Source organism: Aulostomus chinensis, chromosome 15, assembly GCF_037954235.1.
Source record: "Aulostomus chinensis isolate RoL2024-O1b breed Wild chromosome 15, RoL_Achi_v1.0, whole genome shotgun sequence".
Taxonomy (NCBI): domain Eukaryota; kingdom Metazoa; phylum Chordata; class Actinopteri; order Syngnathiformes; family Aulostomidae; genus Aulostomus; species Aulostomus chinensis.
The window spans coordinates 13,428,547-13,446,068 of NC_141334.1; the positions used below are offsets into that span (position 1 = coordinate 13,428,547).

The 17,522-nt window shown below is 43.7% G+C and overlaps 1 protein-coding gene across 6 annotated transcripts in view; it reads left to right on the plus strand.

Moving 5' to 3' along the window:
• Positions 1–17,446, plus strand: part of mink1 (misshapen-like kinase 1) — a 31,999-nt gene extending 14,553 nt beyond the window's left edge. Inside the window, exons 12-32 of one of the 6 annotated variants that reach the window (XM_086179282.1) lie at positions 1,716–1,823; positions 2,384–2,470; positions 4,196–4,372; positions 4,466–4,636; positions 4,957–5,223; positions 6,423–6,502; positions 6,597–6,700; positions 6,785–6,876; positions 7,152–7,175; positions 7,570–7,721; positions 7,803–7,920; positions 10,159–10,275; positions 10,661–10,772; positions 10,977–11,126; positions 11,652–11,795; positions 12,269–12,403; positions 12,521–12,621; positions 12,708–12,857; positions 12,942–13,101; positions 13,178–13,317; positions 13,409–17,446. In XM_086179282.1, coding sequence (XP_086035408.1) covers positions 1,716–1,823; positions 2,384–2,470; positions 4,196–4,372; positions 4,466–4,636; positions 4,957–5,223; positions 6,423–6,502; positions 6,597–6,700; positions 6,785–6,876; positions 7,152–7,175; positions 7,570–7,721; positions 7,803–7,920; positions 10,159–10,275; positions 10,661–10,772; positions 10,977–11,126; positions 11,652–11,795; positions 12,269–12,403; positions 12,521–12,621; positions 12,708–12,857; positions 12,942–13,101; positions 13,178–13,317; positions 13,409–13,492 — 2,673 coding nt within the window. In that variant the 3' untranslated portion in view covers positions 13,493–17,446. Of the gene's footprint in view, positions 1–1,715; positions 1,824–2,383; positions 2,471–4,195; positions 4,373–4,465; positions 4,637–4,956; positions 5,224–6,422; positions 6,503–6,596; positions 6,701–6,784; positions 6,877–7,151; positions 7,176–7,569; positions 7,722–7,802; positions 7,921–10,158; positions 10,276–10,660; positions 10,773–10,976; positions 11,127–11,651; positions 11,796–12,268; positions 12,404–12,520; positions 12,622–12,707; positions 13,102–13,177; positions 13,318–13,408 lie in introns of all 6 variants that reach the window. The other 5 variants (XM_086179281.1, XM_086179285.1, XM_086179284.1 and 2 more) reach the window with 5 other exon arrangements.
• The last annotated feature ends 76 nt before the right edge of the window (positions 17,447–17,522 follow it).

The window sequence follows — 17,522 nt, forward strand, 5'->3', positions numbered from 1 at the left end:
CTGGTTTATCAAATGTGAATGTGTAATTGATCACATAAATAGCATTAGCAGTATTCAAATAGGAAATGGTCAGGAATAAAATCTGTGTACTGCACTTATAGCACGTCAGTGAGGTTTTTGTGTCACTGACTCAAACCTTCTGTGACAATGTAACAAGTTGACTGGTTCTGGAAGCTGTGGTCAGTGGCAACCGTGTAATTTCAACATGTTATTTACCAACATTCATACTTAAAGTTGCAGTGGAGAACATTATATCATAGGCTTTGCTGTTGGCTTCCCCATCATTACTGTTCCAGCTACAAACCGTTAGATTAATTGTGTTGATTGTCTCACAACCCCTAGGAATTGACTCCTGTCAGCATTTGATCCATTCGCCTGATCGAAAGTCTTAAGAGCTGAACGACTGAATTGTGTATTCACATTCAAGTTAGTGCTAGGTTAACCGCACGTAGTTGTGCCAGCTGTGGCCGTCTCTTTGGTGATTAAATTCCTGAGTGTCAAGCAACCCTGTGAAATTACTTGTCACTATCTGAATTTGCTCTGTTTGGTCTGATAATATTTTGGGAAGTTTAGAAGAGCAGCGCAAGTCAGTGATTTATTGAAATTCAAGGTAGCAGACAGCTAACTGGAGGTAACCATCTATGCTGATAGAGCTTGCGCAATGTGGGAATGTCTCCGCATACACTAACGCCATCTAGTGTCAAATGCAGAGAGATTTACCTGCCAGCCATGACCTTTATGAGCATCGTGTGAATTTATTTGGCACCATATTTTAATATAAGGGTTGCTCATGAAAATATTGAGCACTAGAACTTAAAATAAGTGGGAAAACTGGGGGATTATAGTGAGTATTTAAGGTGAAAGCAGCTCTATGCAACACGGGTATGAATTATTAATTCTGCCAACATTTGCCATGAGTGAGATGATTTTCTAGTCTAGAGAGGGATGTTTGTTGTTGGTTTTAAATGCATCCAAACTGTGCGAAGTGGATTACAACTTTTTAAGGAGCATGACTGGTCATGATGTGTATTTGTTGCTCCGTTCATTAATTTTCAACTCTGACATTCTTGGACACAGGAAGACCTCCAACATGCATGTTGTGAGGTTAGCCAACATTAAACCCTCTAGATTTGGCTTCCCTAGATCATTGGTCGATGCTGTGAGTCAGCAGCTTTGAAAAGTTGGTGCAATTATGTGGGATTGTAATGAGGCCCGTGTAATTATCTTTTCTCATCAGTGCACTATTGGTAAGGTGTTTACTGCAGTAAGGTTGCACTCCCTCTAGCTCTTCTGTTCCTCACTTTAGTGCCGGCAACAATAGAGTGGGCAAGATCTCCTAGCGTTTTGTGTCAGTACAAAGTGGGATGGTCTCTTTTCACCACACAGATGAATCCTTGTTGTTTCAATGGCCCTAATAAAGCAGATAGAATTGCTCTCTGGCAAAAGCGATAACTGGTTTGTTCAGATTTGAAACACGATTTGGGTGCAGTGTGTTTGTGTGTGTGTGTGTGTGTGTGTGTGTGTGTGTGTGTGTGTGTTTCTGAAAATGAATCTCAGCCTCTATTCTGTGCTCTGTACTTTACCTCCCTTTACAAAATTTTGCTTTTTGCGCAAAAACAAGCGAGGGTTTCATGTCTAAGTATCCATTATAATTCCCTTGTGCAAACATAGCCTCCATACTCATTTCTCTTTTCCCTGTCACCCTTCTCTCCCAGCAACAGAGAAAAGAGAGAGAGATGGTGAGGCAGCAAGAAAAAGGTCCCCACCGGAGACTCGACGATATGAGACGGGAGGAGGATAGAAGGTTGGCTGAGAGAGAGCAGGTAACCAACCAGGGGAGAGAGGGACTGCTGTCAGCCAATTGGTGTGGAGTGTGGGTGTGTCTTAACAGCAGCGCTGTGCAAGTTGCTCTGGTGGTGAAATTCCATGAGTAGGTTGCCATAGCAGCAAGGGTCTAAATTAGTGTATTTATTCAGAGATGAGTTTTCTGTGGGTGAGCTCTCTGCATCTCTCTTGCTCCGTTTCCTGTCTACTCTCTGTATCACCGTCAACTTGTAGTGCCAAATACCGATTTTGTGTTGGTATGATAACTTACAAAATCCCAGGGCATTGATTACAGTCCTCTACCTGTCTAGACACTGATGTCATGTTTAACCCAAACAGTAACTTTTAATTGTCTAATTAAATCATCTAAACAGGTGACATGTTTTCTCAATAAAATTAAATAGCAGAATTGTTGAATTTAATCATTACCACAGTTCCTGTTGTTTACCGGATTGAGCTTTCGTAACTGTTTTCTGCCTCTGTCCCCCACCCCACCCCTTGTACCGTCATTCCTCTTTTGACACCTTCCTTCCAATCCTCCCATTTCACCTTTCCTCAGGAGTTTATCAGACATAAGTTAGAAGAAGAGCAGCGGCAGTTAGAAATCCTTCAGCAGCAGCTGCTTCAGGAGCAGGCACTGCTCATGGTAACTCATCCTCATTGTTGGTTTGTCACGTCTTGTTTTGACTGCAGAGGTTTCCACGTCGTCCCCTCAGTGAGGGGAAAACTTCCTCAGTAAAGGCAATTAGTTGACCAGCACCGACAATCATGCAAGGTGGCTCGTTAGGGTTCTTTTCAAACACTGCAGTCTTAAATGTTTGCTTGTGTTTGGAGAAGACGACATAGAGAGTGACATTGCAATCAGATTTTAACAGCTCTCCCAAAATAACCATCCACATGTGCAGCACTTGCACTCTCTACATCAGTGTTTTTCAAATGAGGTTATGTGTACCCCAAAGGGTACATTGGAGTAATGCAGAAGATACATGAGAACTTAAAGAAATCAGTTTTGTGTTGCTATTGGAATAAATCTACTATAATAAATTTCTTAAAAATGAAAATATAAAAATTGATATCTAGCCCCCTTTCTCCAAAAACAGTTCAAAGCAAAGCAAAAACACTTTTGCACCTGTGAAAGGGCAGTTGACCTGCTGGCGTCGAGAATGTTAAAAGTTATCCTCTTGTTCAATAAATTGTTTGTCCTACTTACCAAAAGGTTGCGATTCAGAGATCACAAAAGTCCAAAATTGTCTGAGGCTTCAGTAAAGAACATGACTCTTAATGTGTAAGGCACAATCTTACTCTCTCCTAAAACATCCACGATGAGAGCCGCCCTATCATAGACCTGCCTGTAATCAAGTTCACTCCTGACTTTCTATTTTAATCCAATGCTAACTCAACACTGAGAATCACCTCTAAGAATGAAATAAAATCTATCGAAGATGTGAATTGAGAACTGCTCGACAACCTTGATGGGTAACTGCAGGGCAAATAAAATCAGCGTCACATTCTTTCTTCAGACGGGAACATTCAACGGTTACGTGAATAGACCATGAAGTTGCTCACAAACGAGAGATGGGTCATATGTTGTTGAGCTCTTGCATAAGAGTAATCAGCCCTCGGTGATCTCATATTTTCTCTGAAAATCGGTAGATATCCATGTCCACAAAACCAAGTTTAGAAATAACATTTTCCCTGAATGTCTCAATTTTGTCGACCAGTTGCACGTCTGAGTCGAGGTCACGGTGGCAGCAGGGCAAGAAGAGCGGCCCTCTTCCCCAGTTTATTCACTGCTGCTCTTAGGGGCGTACTGCATCCTCACAAAGTCCACACCCACACAGGGAAGCACCTGTGTGAATCACGCTAACCAGTCGCCACACTGGGTTTTCTCACTGTGGGGGAAGAGTACATTCCTCCTCCGCCATATTCTGTCATGCTTCCTGAGTCAAAACCTCACTTTGGTTTATTGCATCCACAATCTCACTAGCCAGAGCTTGTTTGCCACCTCACAATGAAGATAGACTCATAAATCTAGTGCTCTAATTTTTAACTTTATGTGAAATTGGATTAAGATATACTTTATGAGGCAATCACAAAATTGATGTTACTCGTGGTTTAACCTTTTTTTTTTTCCACTTGTAAATCCAGAATCACATGTCTGTCTTACGGTTCACAGTAAAATAATTCAATAACCCTTTAACATGGTTGGTAATTCAGTCTGCCCCAAAGCTTTTATCTTCTTTGACAATAAAATTGGAGCCGGTCAGCTAAAAGTCAAGAGAACCTCTTTGAGGGAATTGGTAGGTGAGGTTTTGCGTTGGTTTTGACCTGCCTGACCTCTGTGTTGACTGCCATGTGTTTCCTTGTTCAGGAGTATAAACGTAAGCAGCTAGAGGAGCAGCGGCAGTCAGAGCGGCTGCAGAGGCAGCTGCAGCAGGAGCATGCTTACCTGGTGTCGCTGCAACAGCAGCAGCAGGAAAAGAAGCCCCAGCTCTATCACTACAACAAGAACCTGGACCCCAGCAACAAACCTACTTGGGCGCGTGAGGTAGCAGTGTTTCAAATGCCACACACACCACCGTCAAACTATTGTACACCTCGCCAGATAAGCTGCTTCTTTCATGGCACTTGTTAATTTCAGGTGGAGGAGCGAAGTAAGCTGAACAGACAGGGCTCACCCAAAATCTGCACCACTGTCTCTGATACTGCCATCCAGTCACGCTCAGACTCAATCAGCCAGTCAGGGGTGGTCCAGTCTGCTCAAACTCCCCCAATGCAGAGGCCTGTTGAGCCACAAGGAGGGCAGGGCAAGGTGGGTGCTTGCAAGAGCTTAAACGAATCATTTTAAAACCTAGAAATATCTTGATTAACAAAGGATGATAGAACTGCTTGTACCTTTCTGCCTTAATTCTTATCTGCTTAACTCTCAATTCTGTGTCTTTATACCTGATTCACTCTTTTTTATTCTGTCTTCTTTTTCTTGTCTTCACCCATCTGTAACTACTTTGCACACAACTTTTGCTTCTATTCCACTTTGGCACTTTACTGCGGATGTCTTGTGCACTCCTCCCTCTGCTTGGCTGATCCAACTTCCTGGTGTGCTGCTGTTGCTGCTGCTTCTGTCCTCTGCAGTTCCAGATGGCTCACTTGGTTCCCCTGAAGCCTTACGCAGCCCCTGTCCCTCGCTCCCAATCTCTTTGTGACCAGCCCACTAAGACCATGTCCGCCTTCCCCACCCAGGATCCCTCCCTTACTCCCACACCCCGCCCCATCCACTCCAGGGAGCTAGTGCGTCAGAACTCAGACCCTACCTCTGAGACACCTGCACCACAGGTGCACCAAATCAGAGAGGATCGTGGCCCCTGGATCCGCCTGCCAGATGTGGAACTCCCACCAAAAGTGAGATCTAGTGGCTGGTATTCTTGAAGACTAATTCTTTACTCAGAAACAACCTTTTAGACTATATTTAGCAAACAGACACTCGAAAATCTTGTTTTAAGACATAAAATCATGCAGATGCTCGGGGCTCGAAGTCCTCAAGCACTGTGCAGCTAGATAATTATGTCTATGAAAAAATGTTCTTGTGTTGAGAAGCAGGAATACGGCTGTATATGTGTATATAGCCATGAGGAACCCCCCCCTAAAGTAGGCATATTCATTTTGTTGTCATATCACTGTGCAGTCGTTTGCTAAGAGTAGGCCTGCAGGCCCTTTCTGACATTCATTACTGGGGGAATGGAATTGATAACATTAATGATGGCTCTTGCCATGTAAAGACGAACCTGTAGAATAAAGTTGCAGCTTTTATGGTTGTGCTTAGCCATGGACACACTTCTCCCACTAGGAGAAAAGTGGAGTTAGCTTTCTGAAGCAGGTGGAAGTATGATTCTGCAGTTGGTAGTCGTTTTGTGAAAACCCGCTCAGACCAATTTCAGCTTTGATTTTGATGCTTGGTTATTTGTGATGCGGTGGTACTTAATGAATAAAGAGTCGTATTTCATTTGATAGAAGTATGAACAATATGTTACGATGCATTTTGTAAAGTCCAATTTTTTTTCATGAAAGTTGTTTTTTTTTTTTTAAGGGAGGTCAATTAAGGTGCGAATAGGGTTGTGAACTCAAAAGACAAATGTCATTACATTTCAATTACTTTTTAACTTAATGTCCTGATATTTGAATTGAGTAAAATTCCTAATGTAATGAAGTGGGTTCAGGATAACCCAGCTGTGTCCATGTCTAATTTCAAGTGGGTTTATCTTACAATGTTTAAAAAAATTTAAAGTAGATTGGTTCAACTCCCGTTCGTTTCTCTCAAACGTACAGTAACATCTGTGTATGTGTTCGGTTGTCAGGAATAGGAATCCCTTGTTAAATATTAAAGCTTTTTTAATGTAATATCTAACTAATTGTAGAATTATTTTCTCTGCAAAGGTCATGCCATCCCTCATTCTTTCCCTAACCACAAACACATTTCAGGCTCAGACATTTTCCTTGCTTTGAGCCCTAGCGGCTGCTTGCTGTGCCTGGCTACAGCCCAGTCATCTGAGACATGCTTATAAAAATCCAAATAGTTGATCATCTGACGTTTCTGTCCTCAGATTCCCCAGAGAACTGCGTCTATTGCCACAGCTCTCAACACCAACCTGACCTCTGGCATAAGGCATCCAGTGAGAGCCAGGTACTAAAGTACTTCCTTCAGTTGGTGCCTCTTAAGTGTGCGTAGGCTTGAATGATAACCTTAGATAACCGACTTGTGTCCCCAACCATGTTAGTAATCCAGATCTCAGCCGCAATGATCGCTGGGAGAGAGGAGACAGTATGAGCATCATATCCAATCTGCCCCAGACAGGCTCTCTGGAGAGGCATCGCATCCTCAGTGAGTCCCTCCCTCACCAACGCTATTTCTCTCGAGACTGAGCTCAGAATATATGACCACACTCGACACTCTTGTTATTTTCAGGTTCCTCCAAAATGGATTCACCCATTCTTGCTCATGATAGTCGTCATAAGCCGGGAGAATCTCGCACCTCGTCCCGCCCTGGGCGTCCAGCTGTAAGTGGTTGATAGTGTCTCCACAGCATCTCCTACTTACATAAATGACTAGATTACTGATTTTGTGCATGCAACACCCAATCCCCTGGTAAAAACAAAAACCCACTAACTGGCGTATATTCAGTTTACCTGCACATCTGTCTTGTAAATAGACATGTCAGACACTACCTGGAGGTTTTCCCCCCTAACATGACCTTTCCTTTAATGTACTCCTCACTGTTTCCCTTCATGCTTCTCCTCTTCTTAAATCCCTGTTGACTTGACCTCCAATGTAGAGTTACAAGAGAGCTATAGGAGAGGTTAGTATTTCTGTGTCATGGTGTTCACGCTTGACATCGCATCTTTGTTAACTGAGTGTTTAAACGTTCATGGAATGAATTGCATGCATGAGTGTGTTTACTTTTCTCATGAAAACCAGTTCCATTCCAATTCTACATGAAGGCTGTTTTTATTTTGTGTTTGCAGTTTTGTTTTTTTTCTTTTACTATGTGGACATGATGCGCTTAACATACATGCTGCAATTGTTCCAAAATGTCGTTGGGCGACAGGCTCTGAATCCTAAGTGCTTCGAGAGTGAGTCTACCAAGACTAGCATGAGGACAGTCTCTGAGCCCCTTACCTCATTTGGTGCCTTGGATAATTGTTAGAAGCATCTTTGGAATACCTTGTTAAAGTTGGTGTATGTCTGTGCAGGACCATGGCCTCTTTGCTAAAGAGCGCGCAGAGGAACAGCCAAGGCCCCCAGTCAAGGCCAACGATTACTCATCTTCCTCAGAGAGCAGTGAGAGCAGTGAGGAGAGTGAGAGCGGCGAGGGAGCTGAGGAGGAAGAGAGCCCCACAGATCGGTAACACCCACAAATACTGGCAGTTCAGTAAGGACAGAGGCTCAGTCACCTCCCTCACCTCTATTCATGTCCTCCTGTCAGTCACAGGGATGCAGACACTGATTCAGTCAACACCATGGTGGTTCATGAAGATGAGGGCGAAGGGGGAGAAGGAGAGCAGGCTGGAGTTTATGGTGATCAGACCATGCTGGTGCAGAGGGTGAGTCATCTGTGTATGTGACGTAGCTGAAAATCCATCGTGACCTCAAGGTGAAACCATTGCAATTTGTGTCAAAACAATATTACAAAGCAGTAGTTCAGGTCATTTTGTTGAGGGTCAATTAAAAATGAGTTGGCAACAAAAATGACTTATGAGATGAAGGAAAATGCTAAAACGTTGACCACCCAGTTTCTGTTCACTACTTCAAAGTTGGGAAGTCCTAATTACCTGATCTGTTCAAAAAAACAATCATAAAGGAGGCAGATGTGCAATATACCACCAATGTCAGGAATAAAAGATCACATGGAATCTGGTAACAGTGGCAATATTGCACATATATTGTTTGTTATTTGTAGGGAGAACAAGAGCTGCCGGGAGTGTGAAGAGATACTGATCATCTGTAAAACTTTGTACAATAAATTGGGAAGGGTGCACTTACCTCGGCCCTGTCCTTGGGCGGGCTGTGCCCTGGCGCGGCGTCTTGGGCTGCCGCCACTCCCGGACAATGTTGGGATGGGGGGGCAGCTGGGGTGGGGAGTGGGTCCATTGCTGCTCTTTTTGCTAAATGCACCAACGTGGGCCTGGGGGTCTGACTGGTGTTCTTGGGATGGGTGGTCTTCCTCCCAGTATGGTGGTTGGGCTGGGGTTGGTCGCAGGCCTTGCCGTTGTGGGGCGGACCCCTTGCTGGCAGTTTTACTAGGTCTGAGGTGCCCTGGACTACATCCGCATCTATGGAGAGCTCGGCCCCTGTATGGGCGGAGGAAGATGAGGATATGATTTATTTATTTATTATTTTGTCTGGGGGTGGCGGTCCCGGACGCGGGTGCCTTTGGCTCACCTCGGGAGGCGGGCATGGGCCTCTCGGGTGAGTGGGGGTCCCTTTCCCTTTGGCCTGAAGTTTGGCCTGCTCTGGGGGGAGGGGGAGAACAGGGGATGGGGGTGGAGGGTTGGGGGGGTACTCTGTCAGGGGGCAGTGGGCCTGGTTGTTGTAGTGGGCTGTGGTTTGCCCTGTCTGGTCGTGGGGTGTGGGCGTTTGTCGGCCTCGCCAGTCGCAGGCTCCTTATGGGGCTCTGGCCGGATCTCGGGCTGGAGGGGCTCCATGCCCCTGCGCTTAGCTCGTGCTGTGGGGGGGTGCCCGGTGGGCCCGGGGTCCTCTGTCTCCCTTGTCTCTCTGTGGGCTGCCTCCGGGCGGGGGTTGCAACTCCTATGCTTTCCTGCGGGTCCTGGCATAGGCTGGTCCTGTGGCTGTTTCCTAGGGGGGGGTGGCCTGGGGCTCCCTGTGTTCTAGGGGTTTCTGGGTGCCCTGGTGGCTTGGTCCTGACCTGCCTGCTATCCTGGACCGGGGGCGTGTTGTTCTGGTCCCCCACATCAGCTACAGTCAGCTACCCACAGCATCCAAAGACAAACTGTAGCACACACATACACACAGTGCACAACTGATACATAATCACACACTCAGACATTTATTTTGAAATTATATTAAACCAAATGGTATATTTGCACTGGAAATTCTGCAACCAATGTTTTTCTCTTTCTGTTGTTGTTATTGTTACTGTTGGTTTTTTTTGGTTTGTTTTTTTTTGCTATTGTTGTTTTTGTGTCGTCCCCCCCCCCCCCCCCCCGTCTTCCCTATCCTGTCCCTGTTCTCTCTTCCTATCCACTCCTGAGCCTCAGTCCAGTTGGTTTATCAATGAACCAGTACCATTCCAAATAAAGTTAAACACAAATGGCAATAGGAGGAGTTTATCAGATTCCTCCTTTGCAGAGTAAAACTGCTTCAGTACAACAAGGCACCAGGAACATTGATGCTGCTTGCCCCAGCTGCTGAACAGGACAGGTTTAAAAAAAAGAAAAAGAAAAAGAGAATGTACAATAAATGACACAGTTGGAGGATTTATTAGCTGTGCACATCTTTTCTAGTCCACATGAAACATTACAAGACATTTGCAACAGTTTGGAAATAATCCTTTATAGGTCGGCAAAAGTTATGTCTTGGTTTTCTCCTTTTTTTGGGGGGGGGCACTGACAGTAGACCTGCAGCATGCGTGTGTGTAGTTAGCTAGAGCGTGAAAGATGTACATGGAGTCATTTGGACCAAGAAATCAATGCTTGTTTTAGTGCTGTTAATTCATGTTGCAGATCAGCTGATGTCTGAGTCTGTCAGTGACATTTCCTAATGGGGGGGTGTGTGTGTGTGTGTGTGTGTGTGTGTGTGTGTCATTCTCTTTTACCTGAAAGACCCCAGAGAAGCGGAGCCACAATGGATACACTAATTTGCCAGATGTGGTGCAGCCGTCTCACTCCCCCACAGATTCGGCCTCTCACTCATCCCCCGGGAAGGACTCTGTGTATGATGTGAGTTGTGCTGATGCTAAGTATATCAGTCTAAACGCCTGTTCATTTCTTATTTGCTCCATATATCATCCTTAAATGTAAAATGTCATTTGTTTTGTATCCATTTTGCGCTCAGCACTTTCATACAACATCAAACTACACATTACACATCAGTGTATTCCCTGTGTATAGCTCATTTATTACCATGATATGGATCCATCACATCTGGCTATTTACGCTGTTGCGCTCGTGACAAAGAATGTCTTGAATCTGTAAAGGTGCTCCTTTAATTCAACATGGAATATTTACATTTTAACATTTAGTTTGACAAACAAGAATCTGCAGGCATGATGCTTAGCTTAACAACAGTGACTGTAGCACTCATACGCCCTCTCTGCTCCTCCAGTATCAATCCAGAGGTTTGGTTAAGGCCTCTGGCAAGTCCTCCTTCACCACCTTTGTGGATCTCGGCATGTACCAATCCCCAGGAGGAACGGGGGACAACATGTCTGTCACCAGTGAGTCAGAGGCTTTGGGAAATTCTCCAATAGTGCACACAGAAGCTACCATGACCTTTTTATTATATAATTTTGTATGGGGAAAAAATAAGGCTTTTTGTCAAGATTCAGAGACTAAGTTGTGTTAAGTTGCAAAAATTAAAAAAAAACAACAACTTTTTTTTATCCTTTATTAAACCTTCTCCCTTCTGCTATCATGTGAAGGCTCTAGGTTTGAGCAGCTGAAGATGGAGGTGAGGAAAGGATCCATGGTGAACGTCAATCCCACCAACACGCGCCCCCCCAACGACACACCGGAGATTCGCAAGTACAAGAAGAGGTTCAACTCTGAGATCCTGTGTGCTGCTCTTTGGGGTGAGATGGGATTCAGTACATGAATGTAAATAAGGACTAAAGACCAAGATTAAATACCTTTAACTAACTATCTAACTACAATATGTACTGTTAGACAGACTGCAGAGAGATTTGACTATTAAAGGCTCTTTAACCCTCCTTATCTCTCCTCTTCACCTCAGCAAAAACTTTATGTGTCATCTGGAACAGGGCTCTGGTTGCAAAACTGAAAACATATGACATGAAAATTAGATTTGAGGCCACTGGTGTACCTATAATTGTCTTGGAGTGACATTAATAGCTCCTCAAGTGAGAACACTGTGTATCTGTTTGCATTATCAAAGCTGTTTTTCAAATCAATTCCTGCTCTTCTGGCTTCTTCTCTCAAGCTGTTCTCCATTAGCCTCACTTCCGAAGGCTGGTCGCTGCTAAAACTCCTCTGATTAAACTTTCTGCATGGAAACAATAATAGAAAAAAGTGTAGAGATTGATATACACACAACGTTAATCATTCGAATCATGGTGTGTGTCTGTTTGTGTGTCCAGGTGTGAACCTTTTGGTGGGCACAGAGAACGGTTTGAAGTTGCTGGACCGCAGTGGGCAGGGCAAAGTTTATCCCCTCATTAACTCCCGCAGGTTCCAACAGATGGACGTCCTGGAGGGTCTCAACCTGCTCATCACCATATCAGGTGGTTACTGCTGCCGGTCACTCTTCTGCTCTTGAAACGGTTTGAGTTTCAGCATCAGAATGCCATCTTTAATGAGATGGCCAGTTGTGCTTATGTTTTTTTTTCTCATAATGTCTCATATATGATGGTGCCCAGGTAAGGCAGTGGTCTGCTATGTTGCCCACCAACACAGGCGTCGCTGGTTCAATTTTTCAACATTGTCGGCTTGGTTGGGCGTCCATACAGAATTTGGTGATATTTTCTGAAGGGGTTTTAATCAGATTTCTTATTTGCAAATGTAAAGTAGTTGAGGAAATATAATACAATATTACTCCAAAAAAGTATCTTTTTACATACTGATGGGATTTTAAGTCATTTCATCTGCTGGCTGTAAAGGTTGATAAGGTCAAGTAGTATTTTAACCAACTTGTGAGCACCTTTAAATAATAAAATGAGTCTCCTTTTGTAATGAATCTCTTGCTGTGTTTGTTAAGGCAAGAAAAACAAGGTGCGTGTCTACTACCTGGCCTGGCTGAGGAACAAGATCCTGCACAACGACCCTGAGGTGGAGAAGAAGCAAGGCTGGACCACCGTGGGTGAGATGGAGGGCTGCGTGCACTACAAAGTGGGTGAGTGACAGACTTTTTTATTACTGCTGTCTATTCCACGCCTGACATGCATTTGGCCTGGTGAATTATTGATCACAAGTATCTGATGTCAGATGGCCTTGTGGTTGTTCTGTCTAGTGAAATATGAGAGGATAAAGTTCCTGGTGATTGCTTTGAAGAATGCAGTGGAAGTGTACGCTTGGGCGCCCAAACCTTATCACAAATTCATGGCCTTCAAGGTTGGTCCCTTGCTATTCCTATTAGACATGGGAGTCCACTTGATTATCCTCTCACACTCACTTTCTACCCCACAACCCTGAACCAGTCTTTTGCAGACCTGCCACACAGACCCCTCCTTGTCGACCTGACAGTGGAAGAGGGTCAGAGGTTGAAGGTTATCTACGGTTCTTGTGCTGGCTTCCATGCCATTGATGTGGACTCGGGAAACAACTATGATATCTACATCCCGGTTCATGTAAGCCGTTCAGCTGTCAGATTGCAGCATTATGGTAGATTTGAAACCTGCACGGGCTCATGCCATCTACTTGTTCTCAAACAGATCCAGAGCCACGTGACACCGCACGCCATCGTGTTCTTGCCTAGCTCAGATGGCATGGAGATGCTACTGTGCTACGAAGACGAAGGCGTCTATGTGAACACCTATGGGCGCATCATCAAGGATGTGGTGCTGCAGTGGGGTGAAATGCCCACATCTGTTGGTAGGGCTCAAATCCACAAACAAACCTCATCTCCAATTATTGTGCTTTTCACTAAATGTGGCGTTTTTCTCTGCAGCTCACATCTGCTCAAACCAGATCATGGGCTGGGGAGAGAAGGCCATCGAGATCCGTTCAGTGGAGACTGGCCACCTGGACGGCGTCTTTATGCACAAACGGGCTCAGAGGCTGAAGTTCCTGTGTGAGAGGAACGACAAGGTGAGAGACACTAACGCCCTCACAATGTAGAGCAATAATAGCCGAACACAGAAAGGTCACTGGTGTGTGTGTTTGCTCTGTGTGTCCGCAGGTGTTCTTTGCATCGGTGCGCTCCGGAGGCAGCAGCCAGGTGTATTTCATGACCTTGAACAGGAACTGCATCATGAACTGGTGAAGGAACAGCTGCCCCGATCGCTGTGTGGAACCCAGCAGGGTTTGCAAATGAAGTGCATCAGAATTTCTCACTAACGCATGCACACAAATGCGGGCGCCTCTCTCTCTCTCCCTCCCTCCCTCTCTCTCTCTCTCTCTCTCTCTCTCCCCCTCTCTCTCTCTCTCTCTCTCTCTCTCTCGCTGTTTCTCTCTTTATTTCCAGCTCACTCTCAGTCACGCACTCATTGTCAAAAGACACATACTGACACACACACACACACACAATCTCTAAATCCATTCCAGCCTACACTCCTTCAGATTATTTTCTACCGAGCCCCCTTGATAACATTCTCGCTGTAATCCTCATGAGAAATCACTGATAATCTTCAAATGTTAATACCATTTATTAATTTGTACTGTATATATTCGTGTCTGGATTTTCTTTACTTGGTGGACTTGTGTTGAGTCGTAACGATTTAGTTTCTAATTGTGAAGTACGTTAACATTCCTTGATGGCTCTACAGTACATTCTTGAAGAAGGAACTATTTACCGATAGTGTATGTCTAAATGAAGCTGTAAATAGTTAGCACCTTACACTTAGATTTGAATCATTTACTGGCCTCCCCTCATTGTGTCGCCACTGATGTCCCACCCATCTGCAGTGGGTGTGCACCTCCCCCGTTGTTTCGGGGCTCCTAGAGGCTTAAAGGATTTAAAAGTATTACAAAGGGAGATTTAAGTTTAACTTGTTTCAATATCCTAGTAGTCTAAAGTAGACGATAACCGGACGTCCTCTTTTCAAGAATCTTTTTCTGGCCTGAAAGGCAAATGATGCAATCACAGCAAGTGAGCCTTGAAGTAAAATTAATATATTAATATTAAAACCAATCATAAATGTGCAGTACTCAGCATCAGTACTGTGAAATGTTCGGTTTTGCCTTCTTTTTTCCCCCTTGGTGAAATAATAAATTCATCAAGGTTTTTTTTTTTTTTTTTCCCCATAGATTTACAAAAAAAGAAAAAAACAAAGATTTGCTATTTATATGTAGTGATTCTGTATTGGTATTAGCCTACTGGTATTTTAATTTTACTCTACTGTAATGATAATGCAATTATATTGCAATATATGCTGTTGTTGTGGAGTCTTTGTTTGAAGAGGGAGTTTGTGTATTTGGCTGGTCGTGTTAGAAGACACAACTAGGGCGGGGAGAGAGAGAGAGAGAAGGAGAGAGAGAGAGAGGGACAGGACATTTGACGGTGATGGAGGACTGTGGTCCTGTCAGCCTCGTACCGCAGTGATCTGCTGTTCTGTATTATACTGTATTTCCGTTCTATTTCCTCAGTGTGGATCTTTTGTGAGATGTGTATGTCTAGGGGATTGCAGTAGAACAGCTCATAGCGTGGTCAAGTGAATATTTGTCTTGGGCCAGTCGTACAATTGAATTTAGTGTGACTCTGCAGTACATCAATGGACTCCCATCTCATCAGACACGAGACTTCATTTCTTTTCTATCATATCCACTCTGCCAAAGCTCACTATATATTCTGCTACAGGGGGTGTGAATGAATCAAGGCCAAAGGGAACGGAACATAAATACTACAGATCACTTACCAAATGTTTTCCTTTCAGTGCATAATTACCTCCAATATACAGGGCGAGTAGTGGGTTTACTGAGTGCTCTCGTACACCAGACAGTACGGTAGGCGTCATCAGGAAGTCGCCTGGTGATGTTGTGACAGCAGTAGGTAGGTCAGCACAAGCATCATGCAGCTTATTACCATGGAGATGTCAGGCGAGGAACATTTTTTTAAATGCTGAAACTGTTTAAAGTGTAGAACCGTAATTTTTTTTTCTTCTGTTTTTTGGTGCAGCTTCCTGTGTGAAATGCTTCTATATATTCAGAGAAGAAACTTGGCTAGTGATCAAGTGGCTAATCGGCTCGTCAATTAATCTGAGGAGATATTTTTATGTAGTCGGAGAGAACGCTATTAAGAAAGGGTGTATAATGAGGGCCGGGAGTGTTTAATCGAAGCTGGTATAAATAGAAGCTTCATTTTATGGTGGGATTATGAGATAAACTCTACCTGGATGTGGAGAGCACTTTCAGACACATTTACAGATATATGGAGCAGACACACGGGTGTGCATGTAAGCCATTGAAATAGAGTATACATATATATATAAATATATATAAATATAAATATAGTGCTGTATTGAAGTTGTTTTCCCCTTTTTAGTAAATGTGTTTTTCTTCTGTAATGTGCCATGAGCTACATTTCACTATTACACACCGCCAGGAGCACACATGCTTTTTATGGTCAAATTATTGTTTTTTAACAATCTGCCATGTTTACAGTTAAAGCAGTGCCTTTGAGTTAGGAAGGCGAGAGGTTATAGGATGGATTTGAGCCCCACGCCCCTTCCTCACACACACACACACACACACACAAACACACACACACAAAATTGTGAAATCACGCAAAGACGCCCAAGAATATTTGCTCCCTCGTTATGATGAATATCTGCCAGTTAAAGTGCACTTAACTCGAACCCTGATGATGTGGCGAATGGGCTTCAATTGTTTGTTTGTTTGTTTGTTTTTAACGCCACCTATAAAAGCTTAAATTGACAGAAATTTGCAATAAAAATTAATCTAGCGAAACATGAAAAAGATGTAGTCACAGCAGGAGCCTGCAGAGAAAAGCCATACACATAAATCATGTTTGCTTAAAAAAAAAACGTAGATACTGTTAGAAGTGGGTGTTTGTGTACGTGTGTGTGTGTGTGCGCGCGTTTGTGTGTGTGTGGTTTCTGCGCAGAGAAAGTAGATTCTTGCAGCAAAGATCAGCTAGGCGCTTCAAACTGATCGTGTTATATCTTGTCGTGGGGAAAAGTAGCTCGATATATTCTGAGAAGCCTATTTTATAAAGTATGTAAATTAGCCTATAGAGAAATGAACGTGAATGTACGTCTATAAGAGATTTGTATTTATATAAAAATGTGTATCGCTCTATTAATCAAAGCACAATGTATTAAAGGGCAGAGAGATCGAAGCTAGAACTTGAGAGACGAAGATTGAGTTTATTCAAGCAGTTGACAAACGCAGCGTGTAGGACAAGGGTCGCTGACGAGACGTCCTGATGTCACCAGAGGAGGAGTCGGCTGTGATTCAGAACCGCGGCGACTCAGGTGCCCATGCACAGGCAGGCGGATGACAACGGGAATCTTCAGACAGGTGGTGCAGGGTGTGACGGGCGTGACGCCGCCTGTTGTGAGGTTGTTTACTGGCTCTCGGCTTTCTGGCCATCTGACCCTGAATAGAGGGTCGTACATGCCATTTTGTTTGCAGCAGCTCACGAGTTGCCTAGCAACATCATTCAATGCACTGGATTTGACAAATAACAATTCCTGATTTTACTTCTAAAAATCTTCACATTCTCTTACTTTTTTCTTTTTCTTTTTTAGGCCAACAATCATTTTTTAACCATTGAATTATTTTAATCTCTTTTAATTCCACTGAAGATCAGCAATGTGATGATTATAATTACATCATGGAATTTAGCTTCAAAACTATCCAACCTATAATGATGCAACACACTCAGTGTCAGACAGTTTCAGTAAGATGAATAATAAATATGGTCGTTATATGAGTGACGTGAAGTTCATACAGACAAGAATTGGTCATTTGTGTCACTCATTTATGTTCATGTTGTCTCGTGAACAGAGAGGCAGTCACTTCCAAATCCGATGTTAAACGCTCAGCAAACCTCATCATAGCTTTTAGTCACTGCTGAAGATACCAGCAGGTTATCTGTATTTGCTGATATTGGACTTCTTTTTTTTTTTTTTCCACACAGTATTGATCCAGTGGCTGATATTTGTATCAGCCCAAGTGTATTAAAGTCTCTCCTTTGCTAATTGGTTGTTTATGATGAAGAAACAACATGTTGATTTACTGATTCCCCCCCCCCCCCCCCCCCAACACACACACAAGTAACATTGCTGTTGTAAATAAATTTTTAAAAAATACCGGCCTGTGAGCGGTACATC